Below are 25,583 nucleotides of genomic sequence, written 5' to 3' on the forward strand. Positions count from 1 at the left end.
CAAAAATGGCACAAATAGAAAATTCTTATAACACAGGGGAATAATATATCAGAGGCAAACTTAAAGGACAATATAGTTATTAGAACAACTACAGCTTAATGTAGTGGTAATGGTGTCTATAGCCTGTCCCTGCAGGCTTTTTAATGTATGCGCTGCCTTTTCAGAAAGATTGCAGTGTTTAAATTACCGCCTAGGATCACCTGTAGTGGCAGTCACTCAGATCTCCAATAGAGGTGCTTCCTGGGTTAGTGCTGCGCAGTGTGTAGCACTTATGTTCAGTGTCTGAATGCTGAATGCTCCCCATAGAGATGCGTTGATTCAATGTATCTCTATGAGGATATGCTGACTGGCACAGCACAGCGTTTTGCCACGTATGTGCAATAGTCTCCCAATGCTTTCCCATTGGCATCGTTAAACTGAATGATCTCTGCCATTGAGGCAGAGAGGGACTGGAGACCTAAAATGTGCTCTTGCAACTATAGTGTCAGGAATGCATGTTTTATTCCTGACACTGTAGTGTTCCTTTAACATCCTAGACACCATACTCAATAGCAGGGCAGCTTGAGCTCTTTCTACAATGTATCAGCTATAGCACCAATAACAACATATACCTCCTTGTAAGCCAATTATTTTGCTATGTAGCCTACAATTTACAATCCACTTGTAATATCTCAGTGTCCCACTCAGGGCCCCTATCCACCATGACAGTCTCAGTTCCCCAAATTAATCTGCTATGCCCCACTACAGCCTCTCTTTTCCCACTGCAACCCCTACCACGTCACTAAAGCTCCTGTTCCCCGTTAGAGCCATTGTCTCTCCACTACAATCTCTATTTCTCCACTACAGCCCCTATCCCCCATGACATTCCCTAACCACCCAAGCCCCACACTACAATCTCTATCCCCAATTACAATCCCTGTACCCCACTACAGTGTCTATTCGGCCATTAGAGACCAGGTCGCACATTAGAGCCCTTATCTCTGCACTAAAGCCCCAGTCCCACACGCTACAGCTCCTGTCCCCCACTGATGCCCCTACTCACCCACATTACAACCCTTTCTGTAACACAAGAATGGATATGTAGGTGGTGCGTGTATGTCTGCATAATGTATATTTGTGCAGCCTGCAAGATAGTGGGTACAAGGGGGCCCCTTAATCTCATTATTGCCCAGGGGCCCCATGAGTTGTCAGTCCGCCCCTGTATAACACATTGCACAAACGAAGGTTAAGCCCTTTGCTGCCGATGTAACACCACTTCTGGCAGCATCATTAGCCAGCCCAGAACAAGAATTTGATGGTTAAAGAGACACTATAGTCTCCAACAACTTTTGCTTAATGAAGCAGTTTTGGTGTATAGATCAGGCCCCTGCAGTCTTATTGCGCAATTCTCCGAAATTTAGGAGTTAAATTACCTTATTTACACAGCCCTAGTCACACCTCCCTGGAAGTAACATGCACAGTTAGATCTAAAGTTTACAACTCCTTTATTGCAAATTCTGTTTATTGTAGAATTTATTATATTATGCTCTGTTAATAGCTTGCAAGACCTTGCTGGTGTCTCCTGTATGTGATTAACCCCTTAACACCGCAGCCAAATGTACAAGTTGTGAACAGAACAAAACGTAAACAAAACCTGGCATTTGCGCTATATGTCTGTCCAACCGTAATTCACCTCTTTCATATTAAATGCACCACCCCTTATTATATATAATTTTATTCAGGGGAAACAGGGCTTTCATTTAACCCCTTCAGGACGGAGTCAATAGTACACGTTCTGATCAAAACAAAACGTAAACAAAAACTGGAATTTGCGCTATATGTCTGTTCACCCGTAGTTCCCCTCTTTCATATTAAATGCACCCACACTTATTATATATCATTTTGTTCAGGAGAAACAGGGCTTTCATTTCAGATAAAATATTTGTATATGAAACAATTTATTATGAATAAAATTAAAAAAAACTGAGAAATTTTAATTTTTTTTTTTTTAAATTTGTAGTTCCGCCTCACATTTTAGCTGTAAATGTCATAATACTGTTAGGTTTTACGGCAACAAAATGCACATATTTGTAATCAGCGATGTCTCACGAGTACAACAGTACCCCCCAAACCACCAACAGGTTTTATGGTGTTTTGGAAAGTTACAGGGTCAAATATAGAACGTTCCATTTTCAAATTGAAATTTGCCAGATTAGTAATGTTACCTTTGAGACGGTGTGGTAGCCCAGGAATGAGAATTACCCCCATAATACCATTTGAAAAAGTAGACAACCCAAGGTATTGAACGTGGGGTATGTTTAGTTTTTTTTAGTAGCCACTTAGTCACAAACACTGGCCAAAGTTAGCGTTCATATTTGGTTTTGTGTGAAAAAAGCAAAAAACTAATATTTGGCCAGTGTTTGTGACTAAGTGGCTACTAAAAATGACTGGACATACCCCATTTGCAATACCTTGGGTTGTCTACTTTTGCAAATGGTATGCCATCATGGGGGTAATTCTTATTCCTGGGCTACCATACGGTCTCAAAGGCAACATAACTAATCTGGCAAATTTCAATGTCAAAAAAATGAAATGCAAGCCTTATATGTGACTCTCTAACTTTCCAAAACACCATAAAACCTGTACATGTGGGGTACTGTTATTCTTGGGAGATTTCACTAAACACAAATATTAGTGTTTTAAAACAGTAAAACATATTACAACAATAATATAGTCCATAAAAGTGCCGTTTGTTTGTAAAAAATGCAAAAAACGTCACTTTTACTTAAAATATCATCGTTGTAATACAATTTACCAGTTTTAAACACTAATATTTGAGTTCAGCGAAGTCTCCCGAGTAAAACAGTACCCCCTATGTACAGGTTTTATGGTGTCGGAGAGTTACAGGGTCTAATATAGTGCTTGCGAATTAAATTCTCTGCACTTTCTCCCTGTGTTGTCAGGCATGTCAATCAAATTTTAATTAATCAAATGACATAATTATGTTAAAAAATTACTTAAATATACACGTAGAATTTTAATATATATGCATTTATAGGTATATAAATTCTACGTGTATACGAATGTAATCTTTTATGTAATTATATGTATTTATCTCTATATATATATATTTGCGGTTATTTGTATTTTATATATAGATAGATAGATATAGAATGTCATTCTAAGTGTATTCTGTTTCCAATATATATATATTAATAACAAAATACAGTTAGAATGAAATTACATATGAATATATAATTTATTTTATATTTTGTTTCAATATTTTAATTTATTTAATTATTTTATTTATTTATTATTGTAATTATGCGTATATATATATATATAATATATATAATATATATACATATTATATATATGTAACGTCATTCTAAGTGTATTTTAATATTAATATATATACTAATATTAATATTAAAATACATTACGTATGACGTTACATATATATAATATGTATATAATAATTTATTTTATAACATTTTAATATTTTTTTTTTTACACTACCTACCAGCAGGGGGACTGTCTAATATTTTAGACAGTCCCCCTGCTGGCAGATCCATAGCCAGCTATAGGGGGCCATGTGATCGCTCTTTGAGAGCGATCACATGGCCCCCGGGGGCCTCATTTGCCGGAGGGGGGCTGCCTGGGCTCTCAGACAGCCCCCCAGAAGAGGATCGCGGCGGAGGTGAGTACACCTCTGCTCCTGGGGCTGCAAGCCGTTACGGCGTTCTATGCCGCCGCAACGGCTTTAAAGCCCTTTAAAGCCGCGACGGCATAGAACGCCGTAACGGCGTTAAGGGGTTAACATCAAATATTTAGGTATTGAACATAATTTAATATAAAAAATATATTAAAAAAATGGGAGAAAAAAAATATTTTTTTTACTTTTTTTTAGTTCTATGTGACATTTTAACTGTGGATGTCAAAATACTGTTTGCTTTTACTGCAATACAATACACATATTTGTATTCAGCGATGTCTCACGTGTAAAACAGTACCCCCTATGTACAGGTTTTATGGTGTTTTGGGAAGTTACAGGGTCAAATATAGCGTGTTACATTTGAAATTGAAATTCGCCAGATTGGTTACGTTGCCTTTGAGACTGTATAGTAGCCCAGGAAATAAATTTACACCCATAATGGCATACCATTTGCAATAGTAGACGACCCAAGGTATTGCAAATGGGGTATGTCCAGTCTTTTTTAGTAGCCATTTGGTCACAAACACTGGCCAAAGTTAGCGTTAGTATTTGTTTGTGTGTGAAAAATGCAAAAAAAGCCAATTTTGGCCAGTGTTTGTGACTAAGTGGCTACTAAAAAAGTCTGGACAAACCCCATTTGCAATACCTTGGGTTGTTTACTATTGCAAATGGTATGCCATCATAGGGGTAATTTTCATTCTTGGGCTACCATAGGGTCACAAAGGCAACGTAAGCAATCTGGCGAATTTTAATGTGAAAAAAATGAAACACAAGCCTTCTATTTGACGCTGTAACTTTTGAAAACAACATAAAACCTGTACATGTGGGGTACTGTTGTACTCGGGAGACTTCGCTCAACACAAATATTTGTATTTCAAAACAGTAAAAAGTATTGCAGCAATAATATCGTCCGTGTAAGTGCTGTTTGTGCGTGAAAAATGCAGAAAACGTCACTTTTACTGGCGATATCATCGTTGTAATACATTTTACTGTTTTGAAACACTAATATATGTGTTCAGCAAAGTCTCCCGAGTAAAACAGTACCCCCCATGTACAGGTTTTATGGTGTCTTGGAAAGTTATAGGGTTAAATATAGTGCTAGCAAATTAAATTCCCTATACTTTCGGCATGGGTTGTCAGGCAGGTCCCGCTAATTTTAATTAGTTAGGATACCTAATTATGTAAAATTATTACATAAATATATGTGTAGAATTAATATATGTATATATATACATATGTGTATATATACGTATATATATAATTTTTTTTAAATATTTTTATTTATATATAGGTATATATATAGTGATATATATATTATTTTGTTCTACGTGTATTTTGATATAAATATATATATATTAATATCACAATACAGTTAGAACGAAATAACACATCTATATATTTTTTAATTATTTATTTTTAAATATTTTTTTAATTTAATTTTTTTACGTATTTACATATATATTTTTTTATATTATATATAAATATATATAACAATAATTATATATATATATATATTTAGTCAGTATCAGTCTACGTGTAATTTGATATTAATATATATATATTAATATTTAAATACACGTTGTGTATGTGTAAATGTGTGTGTGTGTGTGTGTGTGTGTATATATATATATATATATATATATATATATATAATATATATGATCTAAGTATATTTTATTTGTAACTGTAATTTTTTTAACTAATATTTTATTTTTTTCACAGGACAGGGGGCAATGACAGTGTCAGCCAGTGATTTCACATCACTGGCTGACACACAGGATCAGTGATCACAGTGACTGCCTGTCACTGTGATCACCTCCTGCAGATTGGGTAATTGACCACAGGGGGGAGTGCCTGGGTGGTACAAGCACTCCCCCCTTCCAATCTGCAGGGGGATCATTGTGCCAGTTACATGTGTCAGCCAATAGGCTGACACATGTAACACTGATCGCAGTGACAGGCTGTCACTGCGATCAGAGCGCTCTGAGATCGCAGTGACAGCTTGTCACTGCGATCTCAGACTTAGCAGATCGCGGTCACTGACCCCAGGGGGACTGCCTGGGGGGCCAGGTAAGTCCCCCGACCGCGATCTGCAGAAGGGGAAAGCCGCCGGCCACATGTGTCAGCCGATTTGAAATCGGCTGACACATGCTGAATTCTGGTCGCAGTGACAGCCTGTCACTGCGATCAGAGACTGCAGATCGCGGTCACCGGCCACAGGGGGGGTTGCCTGGGGGACCAGGCATCCCCCCGACCGCGATCTGCAGCGGGCGATTAGCGCCGGCCACGTGGGCGGCCATTATGGCGAGGACGTACTATTACGCCCGCCGGCGTTTAGAGCCAGTTCCTGCAGGGCATAATAGCACGTCCTCCGGATTTAAAGGGTTAAAGTTCAATTTACAGAGGAAAAGATAAAAACTTAGAAAAGTATGTTTACATCTGATTGAAAATTAAATTTTTTTCATGAAGGCTGTGCGAGTCACAGCCAGGGGAGGTGTGGCTATTGCCGCAAGGACAGAAACAAAAATTATTTAACTCCTAAATGGCAGAGAATTGAGCAGCGAGACTTCAAAAGTATGATCTATACACAAGAACTGGTTAAGGTAAATATGTTTTGGGGACTATAGTGTCCCTATAATAATTCTGTGCACATTTCTATTCACAGAGTTGCAGTCATAAGATGACAAAATAAAAGCTGAAGTTCACAACAAATGAACTGGCATCTGGCTTCTGCAGATCTGCAGAGAAAGTTGGCTGCATGTCGCCAGCCATATTGAGGACACAGACAATAGGGCAAAACGTTGCAAAATGGCTTCCCTCATCACTAGAACACCTGGTTTTGGTACTCCTACCATCATAACTACAGGAAAAAAGATTGCTTGTGTACTATTCTAAAGTACACCTACCTTACATGGCAAGATGAAATAGGGCTAAAAAGTACTTTTAGATGAGATAAGAATCCACTGGTAAATAGATCAGAACATTGATATGCTTCCATAAAGAAGTTGTTTGTAAAGGATCATCCATTGGAATAGGGGGAGACTTGGAGTGGAATGTCTATAGCAAAAGCTCCCTCCTCTTTTCTTTAATTATTTTAATTTTAACTTACACCCCTTTCTTGATAAGGTTCTCAAATCTTCACCTGAATGCAAACCAAGTCAAACGAAACCCAGAACCAGCATTGTCTGACTGTGTGCTCGAGTGAATTAAACCACTAATTGAATACATTTTGGCAAATCAAGATTTAACAATATGCAGAAAATTGCCAACGACTCTTAATGTCCATGCGGCCATAAGGAAAATAGAGTACACCGAATTACATTGCACAGTAAAATATGACTGGATATGTTTAAGTATATTTACAATAGGAATACAAGTTACCGTATATACTCGAGTATAAGCCGACCCGAATATAAGCCGAGGCCCCTAATTTTTCCCCAAAAAACTGGGAAAACTTATTGACTCGAGTATAAGACTAGGGTGGGAAATGCAGCAGCTACTGGTAAATTTCTAAATAAAATTAGATCCTAAAAAATATATATTAATTGAATATTTATTTACAGTGTGTGTATAAAGAATGCAGTGTGTGTATAAAGAATGCAGTGTGTGCGTATGAGTGCAGCGTGTGTGCGTATGAGTGCAGTGTGTGTGTGTATGAGTGCAGTGTGTGTGTGTGTATGAGTGCAGTGTGTGTGTGTATGAGTGCAGTGTGTGTGTGTATGAATGCAGTGTGTGTATGAATGCAGTGTGTGCAGGGCCGGTGCAAGGATATTTGCCCCCCCCCCCCCCCATATGTCCTGACCTCCCCTCCTCCTCCCTCAGTGGTCCTTACCTCCCCACCCCTAGTGGTCCTTACTTCCCCCTCCCCTCCCCTAGTGGTCCTTACTTCCCCCTCCCCTCCCATAGTGGTCCTTACTTCCCCCTCCCCTCCCATAGTGGTCCTTACTTCCCCCTCCCCTCCCATAGTGGTCCTTATCCCCCCCTCCCTCCCATAGTGGTCCTTATCCCCCCCTCCCTCCCATAGTGGTCCTTATCCCCCTCCCTCCCATAGTGGTCCTTATCCCTCCCCATCCTCCCTCCCATAGTGGTCCTTATCCCCCCCTCCCTCCCATAGTGTTCCTTTTCTCCCCCCCTCCCTCCCATAGTGGTCCTTAACCCACCCCCTCCCTCCGATAGTGGTCCTTAACCCACCCCCTCCCTCCCTTCCATAGTGGTCCTTATCCCCCCCTCCCTCCCATAGTGGTCCTTATCCCCCTCCCTCCCATAGTGGTCCTTATCCCTCCCCATCCTCCCTCCCATAGTGTTCCTTTTCTCCCCCCCTCCCTCCCATAGTGTTCCTTTTCTCCCCCCCTCCCTCCCATAGTGGTCCTTAACCCACCCCCTCCCTCCCTTCCATAGTGGTCCTTATCCCCCCCTCCCTCCCATAGTGGTCCTTATCCCCCTCCCTCCCATAGTGGTCCTTATCCCCCCCCATCCTCCCTCCCATAGTGGTCCTTATCCCCCCCCTCCCTCCCATAGTGGTCCTTATCCCCCCCCTCCCTCCCATAGTGGTCCTTTTCTCCCCCCCTCCCTCCCATAGTGGTCCTTAACCCACCCCCTCCCTCCCATAGTGGTCCTTATCCCACCCCCTCCCTTCCATAGTGGTCCTTATCCCCCCCTCCCTCCCATAGTGGTCCTTATCCCCCCCTCCCTCCCATAGCGGTCCTTATCCCCCCCTCCCTCCCATAGCGGTCCTTATACCCCCCCTCCCTCCCATAGCGGTCCTTATACCCCCCCTCCCTCCCATAGCGGTCCTTATCCCCCCCCCTCCCTCCCATAGCGGTCCTTATCCCCCCCATCCCTCCCATAGCGGTCCTTATACCCCCCCTCCCTCCCATAGTGGTCCTTATCCCACCCCCTCCCTCCCATAGTGGTCCTTATCCCACCCCCTCCCTCCCATAGTGGTCCTTATACCCCCCCCCCCCCCACAGTGGTCCTTATACCCCCCCCCCCACAGTGGTCCTTATACCCCCTTTTTTTATTATTATTATTTTTTATTATTATTTATTTTATTTATATTTTTATTTATTTTTCGTCCCCCCTCCCTGCTTGATACATGGCAGGGAGGGGGGCTCTCCTTCCCTGGTGGTTCAGTGGCAGTTCAGTGGGGGGGAGAGGGGGGCTGGCAGAGCTGTAACTTACCTGTTCTGCAGCTCCTGTCAGCTCTCTCCTCCTCTGCGCCGTCCGTGCAGCTCCTTCTATCAGCTCACACTGTAAGTCTCGCGAGAGCCGCGGCTCTCGCGAGATTTACACTGGGAGCTGACCGAGGTGCTGAACGGACGGCGCGGAGGAGGAGAGAGCTGACAGGAGCTGCAGAACAGTTAAGTTACAGCTCTGCCAGCCCCCCTCTCCCCCCAGTCTGTATTATGGCAATGTAAATTGCCATAATACAGACCTTGACTCGAGTATAAGCCGAGTTGGGGATTTTCAGCCCAAAAAATGGGCTGAAAAACTCTGCTTATACTCGAGTATATACGGTAGTTTAAAGTCTACACTCCATAATAGTTATATAATTAAACAATAATTCAGCCGAATGTCATGTGATAAGGTAACTGGAACGTGAAAGCAGAATTAATGCAAGTTAGTATAGCATTTCTGAAATAAAACATTATTCCCACTTGACCCAAAGTGAAGATAAAATGTATGGCAGTTATAATGGTTTGGTGGAATATATCCTCACAAGCAAGAGGTTTCCCAATTTTCCTCTACTATAAGATGTAACATCTTTTGAAATGTACAGCATCAGGCAATTTCCTCATAAGCAAGTTCGGTTTCCTTTTATAAGCTCAGTGTTACTGAAAGAGTTTAGCTAAAGTAATAAAGAATCAATATAATAACTCCATATATCGAATGACAAATCAAAAATGGAGTAGAAATATGCAGTTATTATGGAGACTGATGTGTTAAATGTTGAGTTAGGTAAGCAGATGTGTGTTCTGAAGGTAAAGGATCACAAACTGTGGTGGTCAATCCTGGATAAAAATGTAAAGGGTTACTGCAACCTTTTTAGAGCATATTATGTTATTTTAATCTGTAATGTCGTATTCGCAGGAGTTTGCCAATAACTTTTTTGAAAATGGGATGAAAAAGGAAAGTATTAGGTGAGTATATATTCTAATAGATCATGATACAGTTTGTAAAATAAGAGTAAACGTGCGCGTCAGAGGCTCGGGTAGCATCATCTTCATACCACTGATGTCAGTATACTATGATCGTGCTTCTAGCCGCGGAAACTGACATTATTGCTACCGATCTCAGAATATTTTTCTTTTATTTATTTAATTCTGGGTGGTCTGGGTACTCATAACTGAGAGAGAGTAGAATTTAGGTTAAGGGGTTCCTTCAAAGGAAGAGTAGCCTCCACTTATAGGAGAAAAGGCTTCTTACACTCCTCCTTATTCTACTCATATGAACTACACATCTCTCCTTTGTCTGATAAGCGGTTGGAGCTGCATGAATATACCCAACGATATATAGGTGTTTAACCGAAATATAGTTTAACAGGGACCATACTGCAGTTCACTCCTATTTTACAAACTGTATCATGATCTATTACTCTAGACCAGGGGTAGGCAACCTTTTAGCGGCACTGTGCCGATATAGGATTGAGATGTCCAGTAGCGTGCCGGTCCTATTTTTTTTAGATTGAGGTGTGTATGCTGCCGTATTCTGCTTGCGTTATTTATACTGTGTTACGGTACATCCCGGTATAAGAGGGGTTAATACCGCTGAGGACGTCCCCTTTCCGAATGAAGAAGCAGCTAACAGCAGTTCCAATTAGCCGAACAGGAACCATACGAAATCTTTCACGAACCAAACAGCCGAATGAGTAAATCATACGAATCCAATACCCCCAAGTACGAGACCAAGCTCCGTATTGAGGGTTAAGCAGAGATCTGGTTTATTGAGGGCTACCTGCCCGGTATTTATGCAGGTCTCCCTCCTGGTGGACACTCCCCTAGAGGACCAGATGGAAGACTGGGACAATGTGGATACAGTAGCCAATCACAGTGGCACAAGCATAAAAACTCCCCTTTGATGTAGATAAACCCTCCTCTCTATCTTGGAGATCATTGGGAAGTAATCCAATTATCTCCATGGATAGACGCTAAACTCCATTTTGTACCTGAACATAAAAATACAATAAAATCAAATACTTTACATTACACACACATTCAGATAGCTGGGATCTGAGCGCACATTATTACCGAATGCCGCTCAGATCCTATGCATACAGTTCAATCGCCATGGAGCCAAAGTCTTTCACATTGTCTTTCGGTATACGAACGGGCTCCATGGGATGGCTATCTGGGGTGCGTCTATTCGTGCCGGAAAGTACCGAACGGACCGACGTTCGTGTGCTGGATGGCAGAGAAGAGAGGTCGGCGGCTTCAGCGGTGTACGTGCAAAATAGTGTCAGTTTTTCAGTTCCATAGTTTGGGCGCCGAACACCGCTGCCGCCACGTGGGAGTTACACGAACAGCGACCTCCCAACGTTCACCAATTAAGCTGCAGTTAACCGAAGGATAGACGAAGGCAACGGAATAGAGCATAGTTCCAAGACAGAGGGGTCTGTCACATACTGTAATTGCTTTGTATTGTTGTATTTGTGCGTATACGAGCTATTATATTGTATATGTTCAGGAGTATATATATTGCATTTAACTACTAACAGGCTGAATTTCCTTGGTATACAATTTTTGTCAGTGTGCTCAATTGTCTCATTTCTACTATACAAGAGCTGTACTGCTCTGATACATTGTGACATATTCGCACTGAGCTGCACTGTTTTGATATATTGTGACTTATCTGCTTATACAAGGAAAACGCCTGAACATTCTACCAGTCAGGTGTATAGTCTCTAGTCTTTGTTTTAATTTTTCACTATTTAAGGTGTATGAGGGTGTGTGTTGTGGTTTTTGTTCGTGAGTGTGTTGGAGATTTATATTATTATTGTGATTATTTTTCTGTCTCAATAAAGGTTGTCAGCTTTTAGCCAGTACGATTGGATATCTATCAGGGGGTAGTAGTGGTGAGGTGGAGCACCCCGGTTACACGAGGAGCTCCCCTCATCACTTTTTCTGTTTTTTCCACATACCTAGGGTTATGCCCTCTACTACCCATGTAACCCTATTACTTCCTGACAGAGTTCTCTTTGGCTGGTAGTTTATTTTGTATTGTGTATGATACATATGAATGTGGGCTATGTATGGGGGTTGCTTGTGGAATTGTGTGTGTGTGTGTGGATGGATATGTCACCTTGTGTGTTTGGTAGTGTGTGTATGTGTGGGGCTGTTTGGGGTATTGCATGTGGGGTTGTGTGCATGTATGTGGATTGTTAGCGGGTTACATTTGTGTGGATTGTATATATGTTTGTTTGTGGGCTGTTAGTATTATTTGTATGAGGGGAGGATTATTGTGCATTTCTGTGTATATCTAGCAGTGTGGGTGGCTTCCCTGGGTTCCAGTGGGGACCAAGCTGGCCAGGTACAGGTCAAGGACAGGAGCTGCAACAGCAGCTGCAGGCTGCGCTACTACATTGTGGATTCCCATTCACAAGTGTTGGGAGGAAGTGATCTGCAATGCATAAATTGAGGATTGTCCTTCACCACCTTTTCGTATTAGCAGATATCTGAAGTTTCACTGGGACTCCTGATAGGCCAGAGCCTGTTTGGCTGTAGCAGCCTTGAGTGCCGTGCAAAGACACCTTGAGTGCCGTGCATGGCACTAGTGCCGTAGGTTGCCTACCCCTGCTCTAGACCATAGCCCTCTACAGATTTACACATAGGAAAACCTGTTTTCATTAGATGTTTTTACTATTTTTGCTATACACTTTATACTTATTTTTAACCTACTATATTAAAAGTTAAGTCTTAATAAGAATTTGCTTGCTCTCCCATAGACAGATTATAATCTGAGATTTATTTATTTATTGTGTTTTCTCTGTTTTTTGAACTAATCATTCATCAGTTACCCCCCATTCCCTGTTATAAATCTCTAGTAATCTGTCTCCATTCCCATTTACATACTGGCTCAACCATTTCTTTTTGTTTTTGTTCCTTGATAGTATATATTCTTGATCATTAATGATAGCAGAAATTTATTTTAAAATAATTTGTGGATATTTACATGCACGCAAATTGAGGAATCACCAGAAGAGTCTCTAGATTCAGATTAAGTAGACTTGACTAAAGTAGACTAAACATTCTTAACTAGATTCAGTGGTATCGTTCCCTTTTGGCTTTCCAATCTTCCCTTTTTTTAGTGGTATATTCCCTTGTTTCCTCTCAAGGTGGCTCCAGCTCCATGGCACCACCATGGAAATAGAAATTGAACAGGCTACAGTTGAGCAGAATGGATACCTCGAAATGGCGATTGTACACAAAACTAAACCCAATTAAAGACAGAAGATATATGTGTCATCTTAGGGACGGGTACATTGTTACTGCGTGGATGAGATAGTGGGAAAGGTTACCAAAGTCCGGTGCAGTGTTCCACCGAGGATAGTCCTCTGACCTGAAGTAGAACACACATGCCAACTACATGCGTTTCACCACAGCTGTGTCTAGATGCAACTTTGCTACTTCTGGAACCCTGCTTGAACTGGGTGGAACTTATAAATGTAATGCATGCTTACAAATTTGGAGGGCCTGCAGACTGGCGAAACTGCAGCCCTGTATCCTTCAGCGATGAATAGAAGAAAAAAAACCAAAATATAAAATATAATAATACAACAATAAAATTATTAAATGAATAAAAAAAAAAAAAACGAGCAGCCTAACTTAATCTGCAGAGGACAAGGTTGTGCAGTATCTTATAGTAGATAGGGGAGCAGAATTATGAGGGGCTTAGTTTTTGGATAGCTTTTTGTTTTCTTAGCCTGTTTTCTTACTGCCAGCAGATGGTAAGGTACCCCTATGGTATGTATGTGCCTCTAACTGCTGGGTAAAAATATACATGATAAAAATAATGGTACCTATCGCAGGGAGGAACTTCTTTAGACATTTGAGAGATTTCAGGAGCAGTATCTGTGGTATTTGCAAAACTTGACAAATGAATGATATTAAAAGTAAAGAAATTATAATTTCTATTGACAACAAGCACTGCACTTATACAACCTTAGTATTAAATGAATGTTTGAACCACCATCATAACATGCTGGTGGTTATGGGGACAGAAGTGCATTGGCGCCCTGCCAAATGTAATTAGTCAGAAAATGTTACAACTTACCAGGGGTTCATTGGGGTTCACTTTCACTACAGACTTCACTGAACTGGAAGCTCGTTCTCTGAGCTAAGCCCAGAAGTGCAAAGTCTAGCTCAGGAGGAAACAAAAAGGAGGAAAATCTGTCCTTGAAAGTATATGTTAATATACGTTATGATAGAGAAAAGGCAGTTAAAAGAGTATCCTTTATTAGATAAAAAAGAAGAAAACTTAAACGATATATAAAGGTAAGGGGAAGTGAGGTAAGACACACATAAGTGAGAAATATAAATCAAACAACGAATAAATAAAGTAATGCTGCCTAAAAGGTACCTAATTGGCAGCACAAGACACCTAAAAAGGTGAATATTTGCACAATGAATGCCGATGCAACAGTGTATCAAAAGCAAGTCTATATCTATGACATATAGCTAATAGTTTGCTACATAAGAAGACAAAAATAATTGGCAACGGTGAGTTATACGCCAGGTGACGCGCGTTTCGCCTGTATTAAAAGCTCCCCCTGATAAACCTTTAATACAGGCGAAACGCACGTCGGGTTGGACACCTACCAGATTTCCTTTGGCTATCCCTGTTCCTCAGGCATCATTTTCCCTATCTCCCTGCTGATCACTACTACTCTCTCCGTTTACGTTATCATACAGCAGTCTGGGGATTTATGTTATTTAGATGGCAGATAGTCGCCTGAGTTGAACGGGATCTTTAATACCCATCAGGGTACTTCACACACTTGAACGGGAATCCTAATACCGATCAGGGTACCTCACGTACTATTATTACAATTTGTAGGACGTGCTGATTTTAACCACACTGCATCTATAGTTATCTCTTCCTTGATCTTTTTCTGACATCGCTTTACTATACCTGGTGCCCATGAAGGAACCATTCCATCTACTTTATTCCATGTCTTTAGCTCTCACAGTGTTAATGCTACCAACTCTAATATGGGCTATGGTGATTGGAATGTGCAGCTCCCGTTATTGTACTAATTTACTGTATTAGTCATTTATCCCTTGCACTACTTTGCCCATATTATTAGCCGGTTTGGCGTGCCCGCATTGTGAGCGTGGGTTTTTGGGAGTAGGTGTGCGATATTGACAGAGCTTCCTGGTACACAGTATTATTTGGTCTGTGTATAGCAGTATCAGCCTGAGCAAATGTGCAGCCTTACGATCATCTATTTATCACGTATTCTATCATTACGAGTAAGTGCTGCTAGCTCTGATTCACTACTAGCATTATACTCTCATACCCCATTATGAGATAACGTTTCTGGAGGTAGATCGGTCTACATCTGACGTTTCAATCAGATTATTGTATTCCCCTTTCAGTATCTTGTAACACCGTTGCCAATTATTATTTGTCTTCGTATGTAGCAAACTATTAGCTATATGTCATAGATATAGACTTGCTTTTGATACACTGTTGCATCGGTATTCATTGTGCAAATATTCACCTTTTTAGGTGTCTTGTGCTGCCACTTAGGTACCTTTTAGGCAGCATTACTTTATGTATTCGTTGTTTGATTTATATTTCTCACTTATCTGTGTCTTACCTCACTTCCCCTTACCTTTATACCGTATATACTCGAGTATAAGCCGACCCGAATATAAGCCGAGGCCCCTAATTTTACCCCAAAAAACTGGGAAAACTTATTGACTCGAGTATAAGACTAGGGTGGGAAATGCAGCAGCTACTGGTAAATTTCTAAATAAAATTCAATCCTAAAAAAATTATATTAATTGAATATTTATTTCCAGTTTGTGTATATAATGAATGCAGCGTGTGTGTGTATGAGTGCAGCGTGTGTGTGTGTATGAGTGCAGCGTGTGTGTGTGTATGAGTGCAGCGTGTGTGTGTGTATGAGAGCAGCGTGTGTGTGTGTATGAGTGCAGCGTGTGTGTGTGTGTATGAGTGCAGCGTGTGTGTGTGTGTATGAGTGCAGCGTGTGTGTGTGTATGAGTGCAGTGTGTGTATGAATGCAGCGTGTGTGTGTGTATGAATGCAGCGTGTGTGTGTGTATGAGTGCAGTGTGTGTGTGTGTATGAGTGCAGTGTGTGTATGAGTGCAGTGTGTGTATGAGTGCAGTGTGTGTGAGTGCAGTGTGTGTGAGTGCAGTGTGTGTGAGTGCAGTGTGTGTGAGTGCAGTGTGTGTGAGTGCAGTGTGTGTGAGTGCAGTGTGTGTGAGTGCAGTGTGTGTGAGTGCAGTGTGTGAGTGCAGTGTGTGTGAGTGCAGTGTGTGTGAGTGCAGTGTGTGTGAGTGCAGTGTGTGTGAGTGCAGTGTGTGTGTGTGTGTATGAGTGCAGTGTGTGTGAGTGCAGTGTGTGTGTGTGTGTGTGAGTGCAGTGTGTGTGTGTGTGTATGAGTGCAGTGTGTGTGTGTGTGTGTATGAGTGCAGTGTGTGTGTGTGTGTATGAGTGCAGTGTGTGTGTGTATGAGTGCAGTGTGTGTGTGTATGAGTGCAGTGTGTGTGTGTATGAGTGCAGTGTGTGTGTGTGTATGAGTGCAGTGTGTGTGTGTATGAGTGCAGTGTGTGTGTGTGTATGAGTGCAGTGTGTGTGTGTGTATGAGTGCAGTGTGTGTGTATGAGTGCAGTGTGTGTGTGTATGAGTGCAGTGTGTGTGTGTGTATGAGTATGAGTGCAGTGTGTGTGTGTGTATGAGTATGAGTGCAGTGTGTGTGTGTGTGTATGAGTATGAGTGCAGTGTGTGTGTGTGTGTATGAGTATGAGTGCAGTGTGTGTGTGTGTATGAGTATGAGTGCAGTGTGTGTGTGTGTGTGTATGAGTATGAGTGCAGTGTGTGCGTGTGTATGAGTGCAGTGTGTGCGTGTGTATGAGTGCAGTGTGTGCGTGTGTATGAGTGCAGTGTGTGCGTGTGTATGAGTGCAGTGTGTGCGTGTGTATGAGTGCAGTGTGTGCGTGTGTATGAGTGCAGTGTGTGCGTGTGTATGAGTGCAGTGTGTGCGTGTGTATGAGTGCAGTGTGTGCGTGTGTATGAGTGCAGTGTGTGCGTGTGTATGAGTGCAGTGTGTGCGTGTGTATGAGTGCAGTGTGTGCGTGCGTATGAGTGCAGTGTGTGCGTATGAGTGCAGTGTGTGCGTGTATGTTGCAGAGCCTTGGGGGGGGGGGGGCAATTGTATTATTTTTTATTTTTTTTACATTATTTTAATTTTTTTTTTCATTCTTTTTTTATTTACTTATTATTTTTTTTAATTATTTTCATATATTTTTATTATTATTTATTATTTGTAATGTTATTTTTTTTTTATTATTATTTTATTATTCATTTATTTTTGTTTCGTCCCCCCTCCCTGCTTGCTAGCTGGCCAGGGAGGGGGGCTCCTTCTCTGGTGGTCCAGTGGGGTTGGTAGTTCAGTGGGGGGGGCTGTGGGGGCTGCAGAGATGTTACTTACCTCTCCTGCAGCTCCTGTCAGCTCTCTTCTCCTCCGCGTGGTCTGTGCAGCTCCCTCTGTCAGCTCCCACTGTAAGTGTCGCGAGAGCCGCGGCTCTCGCAAGACTTACACTGGGAGCTGACCGAGGTGCTGAACGGACGGCGCGGAGGAGGAGAGAGCTGACAGGAGCTGCAGGAGAGGTAAGTAACATCTCTGCAGCCCCCAGTCTGTATTATGGCAATGAAAATTGCCATAATACAGACTATTGACTCGAGTATAAGCCGAGTTGGGGTTTTTTCAGCAGAAAAAATGTGCTGAAAAACTCGGCTTATACTCGAGTATATACGGTATATGGTTTAAGTTGTTTTTTTTTTTTATCTAATAAAGGATACTCTTTTAACTGCTTTTTCTCTATCATAACGTATATTAACATATACTTTCAAGGACAGATTTTTGTTTCCTATTAATATCATTAGGGTTACCCCATGTTCTGTCCTTTTAGATGGTTTTTGGCCAATCACTCTCTATCTGTCTAGCTCAGGAGGGCTAAGAGAAACTTCTGGTAGGAGTAATAGGCAGTCAGGAGTTACTGTTCTAAAATGATTTGACGACTTACAATGCCAGATGACCGGACACCATAAACAATACAGCACACTGCAGTTGTTATGGTGTTTGGAATGTTGCTTTAATAAACAGAAATAAGCATTTAAGTTAACATAGCCTTAAAGGGACTCTCCAGTGTCAGGAAAACAATCAGTTTTCCTGGCACTGCAGGTGCCCTCTCCCTCCCACCTCCCAATCCCCGGTTGCTTAAGGGGTGAAAACCCATTCAGTCACTTACCTGAGACCCCGCCGATGTCTATCGGCGGTGGTTTCGGGTTTCCACCATTCCTCCTCTTCATTACGTCGGCCGGTGGGCGAGACTGATCCCGGCAATGCCGCACATGCACATTAGAGGTCTCCATAGGAAAGCATTGAAAATGCTTTCCTATGGGGAAGTGAGCGACGCTGGAGGTCTTCACACAGCGTGAGGACGTCCAGCGATGCTCTAGCACAGGTTTTCTGTGCTATGGACCAGGAAGTGCCCTCTAGACAGCCACTAGAGGTGGAGTTAACCCTGCAAGGTAATTATTGCAGTTTATAAAAAACTGCAATAATTACACTTGCAGGGTTAAGGGTAGAGGGAGTTGGCACCCAGACCACTCCAATGGGCAGAAGTGATCTGGGTGCCTGGAGTGTCCCTTTAAGGAAAAATGAGTGCGAAGAAATTATGTCAGTTATTATATCTATAATATAAGAAATTATATCAACTAAGAGATCCAAAAAATTAAGAGAAGGTGGAAATTAAAGTGATTAAAAAGTTTGAGAGGAATAAGAATGTTGTAATTTTCATGTAATTTAAAATCAAACAAAGCACATGTAGTCATAGTTATAGTCTCCTATCTGGATTTGAACCAGTAAATAGTAGATTGATGGAAAATTAAACACGCATATTCTGTGGCAATGACCCAATTAGGTACCAATATAAATAAATTGTAAAATATAAATGGTTTATACTTTATATGTAGCTTTCATAATTTTTTGAAAAAACACCTGTTATCAAATTTACAGAAACAAATGAAAGGGAAATTTTTCACCAGTAATTAAATGCCCCTAGTAATAAGCAGCATCATTGTATAAAGCACTCAATAATCTGCAATATTGTCTCCAATACTAAACAAAATATCCTTAAAAGGGACACTATAGTCACCTGAGCAACTACAGCTTAATGTAGTTCTGGTGATTAAAGAGAAAAGGCAGTGCTACCTTCTCAGATGGCCACTCGAGGTTATTGCTGGGTCAGTGCTGCATGGAGATGCTGAACTTTCCCCATAGAGCAGGGGTTCTCAAACACAGTCCTCAAGACCCCTACCAGTCCAGGATTTGGGGATTACCTGGGTGTGTCTAAGGTGTTTAGAAAAAGGGGGAAAAAAACACCTTAGACTCTTGAGGTTGAGAACCCCTGCCATAGAGGATTCAAAGCATCTCTTTGAGGAGGCCAGTGGGGTATTTGGCTCTGCCCCCATCTCCTTGGCTGAGATCATAAGAATTTATCTCAGCCGATCCAATGCTTTCCTATAGTAAAGCATTAGATTGTCTGAGATTGCAAATTGGGATGATCTAAGCAAGCAGAAAAATTGGGGACGGGGCCAACGGACATGCGCGGCGCTGGAAGAAATGTAAGTAGCCTACTTATTTAAGGGGGCCCAGGGGGCTAAATAATTATTTTAACACTAGAGAGTCAGGAAAACACGTTTGTGTTCCTGACCCTACAGTGTTCCTTGAGTACTATGCAAACTGTTGCTCAGCAGTATGCAATATAATTGCCAAATAACTTCTATAACCAAAAAGTCCCCAAAAAATGGTATGACCTCTTGAAAAGACAGTGTTTACATGAAAATGACTTCCGGGAGTGACTATATTTACCAGAACAACTACATTAAGCTGTAGTGGTTTTGGTGACTCTGGAGTCCCTTTAATTACATGGACATAAATTGTGATAAAAGGGACTAGTAGTTCAGCACAGGGATTCGGGTTTTTGATCCTGTTAAAAAAAACACCTTTAGAGATGGGAAGTGTTCGTTAATTAAGACCAGGAAAAGGCAGACATTTTAAATAAAACATTTTACTCTGTATATATTAAGGAGGAACCTATGGAAAGCGATATGCAAATCATTGCTGCAAAAGAACTTGCAGAACACATATGACTGGATTACTCAAGACAAGATGCTACAGCAACTAAAGAACTAAAACAAAGCGCAAGGGCCTAATGGTATTTACCCATGAGTACTTAAGGAGCGAAGTGTGGAAAAAACTGAACCTCTGTTTTTAATCTTTTTTTCAGGAATTGTACCAGAGGATTGGAGGAAGGCAGATTTGGTTCCTATATTCAAAAAGTGTTTTAAATCAATGCCTGGAAATTATAGATCTGGGAGGTTAACTTCTGTGGCTGGGAAAGTTTTTGAATGGTTACCAAGTCATAATATTCAGGAATTTATTGGGAAGAACATTTTTATTAGAAAAAAAAAAAAATCAGCATGGTTTTAAGAAGAAGAAAAAAAAAAAAAGTCGAACTTAATTGCATTCTACAATGAAGTCAGTAGAAGTATAGATCAGGGTGTTGCAGAAGATTTGATCTACTTGGATTTTGACAAGGCGTTCAATACAGTTCCAAACAATAGGTTAGTGTTCAAACTAAAATAAATTGGTCTAGATGAAAGGTGTGACAACACGCAGTGCATCGCGGATTTGCTGTGTAGCCGCAGACCAGTCAGAGTGCCCATGATGACTTATGTCCATCGCTGGACATATGGGGATGTAAGAATTAGGAACTGTATCATGGAGCAATATAAGTAGGCTGCCTGGTCTGGTGAATGCGGTTTTCTTTTAGATCAAGTGGAGGGCAAAATGCATGTGGGTCGTTTACCTGAGGAAAAGATGGCAGCAGGATGCACTATGGGAAGAAGGCAGTGTTATGATCTGGGTAATTTTTTGCTGGGAATCCCTGTGTCCTGGCATTTATGTGGATGTTACTATGACAAGTACCCCCTGCCTAGAGATTGTTGCAGACCACATACACCCCTTCATGGCAGTGGTACACCCTGATGGCAGTGGCCTCTTTTAGCAGGATAATGCACCCTGGAAAATGTTCAGGAATGGTTTGAAGAACATGACAAAAAGCTCAAGGTGTTGCCTTAGCCTCCAATTGCCCAGATGTCAATCTAATTGAGCATCTATGGGATGTGCGGAGGACCCGCCTCAAGTCTTAAAGGATTTGCTGCTAATGTCTTTGTGCGGGATATCACAGGACACGTTAAGATGTCTTTTATAAGAAGATAAAGGGGGACTTATTTAGATTGCCTATGCAGACGAATTAACCCCTAAACACCGCAGCCAAATGTACAAGTTGTAAACGAAACAAAATGTAAACAAAACCTGGCATTTGCACTATATGTCTGTCAAACCGTAATTCACCTCTTTCATATTAAATGCACCCCCCTTATTATATATCATTTTATTCAGGGGAAACAGGGCTTTCATTTAATATCAAATATTTAGCTATGAAACATAATTTAATATGAAAAACATGGGAGAAAAAAAGATTTTTTTTATTTTGTTTGTTCTACATGACATTTTAACTGTCAATGTCATAATACTGTTTGCTTTTACTGCAATAAAATACACAGATTTGTATTCAGCAAAGTCTCACGTGTAAAACAGTACCCCCTATGTACAGGTTTTATGGTGTTTTGGGAAGTTACAGGGTCAAATATAGCGTGTTACATTTGAAATTGAAATTCGTCAGATTGGTTACGTTGCCTTTGAGACTGTATAGTAGCCCAGGAAATAAATTTACACCCATAATGGCATACCATTTGCAATAGTAGACGACCCAAGGTATTGCAAATGGGGTATGTCCAGTCTTTTTTAGTAGCCATTTGGTCACAAACACTGGCCAAAGTTAGCGTTAGTATTTGTTAAATTGTGTGTGAAAAATGCAAAAAACGCCAATTTTGTCCAGTGTTTGTGATGAAGTGGCTACTAAAAATGACTGGACATACCCCATTTGCAATATCTTGGGTTGTCTACTATTGCAAATAGTATGCCATCATAGGGGTAATTTTCATTCTTGGGCTACCATAGGGTCATAAAGGCAACGTAAGCAATCTGGCGAATTTTAATGTGAAAAAAATGAAACACAAGCCTTATATTTGACACTGTAATTTTTGAAAACACCATAAAACCTGTACATGAGGGGTACTGTTGTACTCGGGAGACTTCGCTGAACACAAATATTTGTGTTTCAAAACAGTAAAAAGTATTGCAGCAGTAATATCGTCCGTGTAAGTGCTGTTTGTGCGTGAAAAATGCAAAAAATGTCACTTTTACTGGCGATATCATCGTTGTAATACATTTTACTGTTTTGAAACACTAATATTTGTGTTCAGCAAAGTCTCCCGAGTAAAACAGTACCCCCCCCATGTACAGGTTTTATGGTGTCTTGGAAAGTTATAGGGATAAATATAGTGCTAGCAAATTAAATTCCTTATACTTTCGGCATGGGTTGTCAGGCAGGTCCCGCTAATTGTAATTAATTAGGATACCTAATTATGTAAAATTATTACATAAATATATGTGTAGAATTAATATATGTATATATATATACATATGTGTATATATACGTATATATATTTTTTAAAATATTTTTATTTATATATAGGTATATATAGTGATATATACGTATATATTTATGTATATAGATATATATATTATTTTGTTCTACGTGTATTTTGATATAAATATATATATTAATATCACAATACAGTTAGAACGAAATAAAACACATCTATATATTTTTTAATATTTTATTTTTAATAATTTTTATTTTTTTTTACGTATTTACAAATTTTTTTTTTTTATATTATTTATAAATATATATATAACAATAATTATATATATATTTAATCAGTATCAGTCTACGTGTAATTTGATATATATATATATATATATATATATATATATATATATATATATATTAATATTAAAATACACCTAGACGGTGTATGTGTGTGTATGTATATGTGTATGTGTATATATATATATATATACTTAGATCATATAACATATATATATGATCTAAGTATATATATATTTTTTTTACACTTATTTAATTAATTTTAATTTTATTTCCAGCCAGCAGGGGGACCAACTGTCATTACAGTTGGTCCCCCTGCTGGCAATGCCTGAGCCAGCTATACCGGCCATGTGATTGTGAGGTCCTCGCAAGGACCTCACTCTCACATGACCGGAGGAGGAAGATCTGCCGCGGGGGGGCTCCCTGGGAGTCCCCCCAACCGCGATCGCCGGCGTGGGACCGCCGGCGACCGGGTAAGTAAAAAAAACAAAAAACGGCGGGCGTATATTTACGTCCTGCGGCGTTTAGAGCCGCTTTTAAAAGGACGTAAATATACGTCCGCCGGACTTAAGGGGTTAATAGGTCCCTAATGTACCTGTTTTCATCTCAATGTCTGACATAACATGTTCCTACTTGTATGTTACCTTTTCAACAAAACAAAAAAAAGTGCAGTTTTTTTTTCTATATGCCACAAAGATACACCATGTGAATGCTTGTATTCTACACTATGTAATGGCATAACAATAAGTCTGCTTGTCAAACTATTGCACAACCAAAAAAAAAAAAAAATATCACTACCTTACCGACCAAACCTGCTTATGCTAATTCAGTGGAGTACTACAGTGGTTACCCAACAGCTTAACAGGCTGTGGCACACACTTTACATTTGTACAAAATAAAACCCAATCCCTGGTAACACTGTAGGTGAAGATGGAGTGCTGGAAATTAAATTAATTGAAATTACTACATTAATGCAGACTTTAAAGATCAGAATAGTCAAAGTTATGCACTAAAACAATGTGTGAAAAGAGTGCCAAAACATAATTATTTCAATAGGTTTTATTAATCAAATTTCTGTATTTGTAAAAATATCCAAAGCCTAACAACTAGATTCCTAATCCAAACACCAGATAAAAAATCTTAAGCACTGAATATCATAATCAATCATTAAGCTAATATAGTTAAACAAATGTAACACTGCTACAACGTGCAATTTAAACTTAACAACTAAAAGTTGCACACAAAAAAAAACCATACATACTTACTCTTCCAAGCAGTCAATCTTTGAAAGCTGCAATAGAGAAGCACAAAAGACAAACTCAATAGAGGAAAAGGATTCCATTTTATGTGCATAGGGTAAGGAAAAAAAAAAAAGAGAAAGGTAAAGTTATTATTACATTTCACTGACAAAGACATGGTCATATCGGAGAACAATTCTATGAATGAATGAAGGTATAGGTAATGAGTGTGGGCTTCATTTGCAGAAGAGCATAAGGACACCCTAAGCAGCTTTACAACTTCGCTTCATAGAAAATATCATGCAGAGAGTATGTTGCACCTAGTCTGCCTGCTTAGAGTAGTTTAAAACTCAAAAACTTTGCTGTAAGCTACCCTCTGACTCTCAGATGCAAAAATATTTTTTATTTTTTATTTGCTGTGTAAGATATTTGCAACTTGTGCACATGCTGGACAGACAAACCAGACCTTAAACAAGGAAGTAAAAGTGTGTAGTGGTTATAATTCTAGGAGTGCCTTGCCCCCAATCTAGAGTAACCTGTCACGATAACTACCGTAGAGAAGCAGGCTGCAGTGGTTAGAATTTCCTTCTAAAGAAGCAATCATTTTACTGCACTATGCCAGAAAATAGTTACATGAGGAGGGTCGTGCAGAACAGTGTAATGATATCCATTAAAACTAGACATTTCTTCAACAAATTAAAGGAGAAAAAAAAAACAGATAACATAGCCTTTACAAAGAGTAGTGTTAATATACAAAAAGTGTATAGCATTAAAGTGAGTGCTCCTAAGAGAAAAATGAAGATAGCTCAATCTCACTTGTGTAGATAGAGGTGGTATTTTATCTAATGGTACTCCAGACAAAATGAGTTCCTTATTTTCCTTATACTTCTCTTCTAATTCAGCCAGTGCAGACTGCAAGTTGAATCTTGGTGAAGTTTCAGGCTGCTCCTCAAGTACTTTGGGGATGCCAAGGACACATTGCTTTTCCATGGTCTTTTGGTGATTTTTCCAACACATCTGCTGGCAAAGCCAAAGTTGAGTGTTCAGAAGTTGAAGTTCTGCCTTCATAGCTCTCTGGGTCATTGCTTTAGAGAGCGTTGAATCGTCTATGTGTCTGCACAAGGAAATGAACACATGCAATCAGTCAAGATCAAATGAATCAATTCTTTACAACAGCTAATCTGATTCTGAATTTAGTCATTAAGCAGAGTCCATAAACATATTCGAAGGAGCATCCATCACTCCCTTCATGGTTTTAGCCTACAAATCAAAAATAAAAGGTAACTGAATATGGAACAGACAATAAATCTATGGGAGGGCTGCGTCACATACAAATGAGCAAATGAATCACTAAATATGTACTATAAACGAACGTGAGTATGTGAGCGCTCCAAATAAAAAATCATTACCAAATGAGACTCCAGAGAACAGCAACTGCCAATAACAATAGATGATACTATGTGAATAATCATGTATAAACGTGTCAATGATGACTGATTCAATCAGAACTGATCCCTCCAGGATCGTTTAAAATGGGTAT

The 25,583-nt window shown here is 40.1% G+C and overlaps 1 protein-coding gene across 1 annotated transcript in view; it reads right to left on the minus strand.

The window, feature by feature from the left end:
- The window catches only part of RBM44 (RNA binding motif protein 44), a 57,241-nt gene that overhangs the window by 17,240 nt on the left and 14,418 nt on the right, over positions 1-25,583 (minus strand). The window contains exons 2-3 of the mRNA XM_063428730.1: positions 24,860-25,157; positions 24,071-24,096 (exon numbers count right to left, since the gene is read on the minus strand). Coding sequence (XP_063284800.1) covers positions 24,071-24,096; positions 24,860-25,126 — 293 coding nt within the window. The 5' untranslated portion in view covers positions 25,127-25,157. The remainder of the gene's footprint in view (positions 1-24,070; positions 24,097-24,859; positions 25,158-25,583) is intronic.

This window comes from Pelobates fuscus, chromosome 8, assembly GCF_036172605.1.
Source record: "Pelobates fuscus isolate aPelFus1 chromosome 8, aPelFus1.pri, whole genome shotgun sequence".
In the NCBI taxonomy this organism is placed as follows: Eukaryota; Metazoa; Chordata; class Amphibia; order Anura; family Pelobatidae; genus Pelobates; species Pelobates fuscus.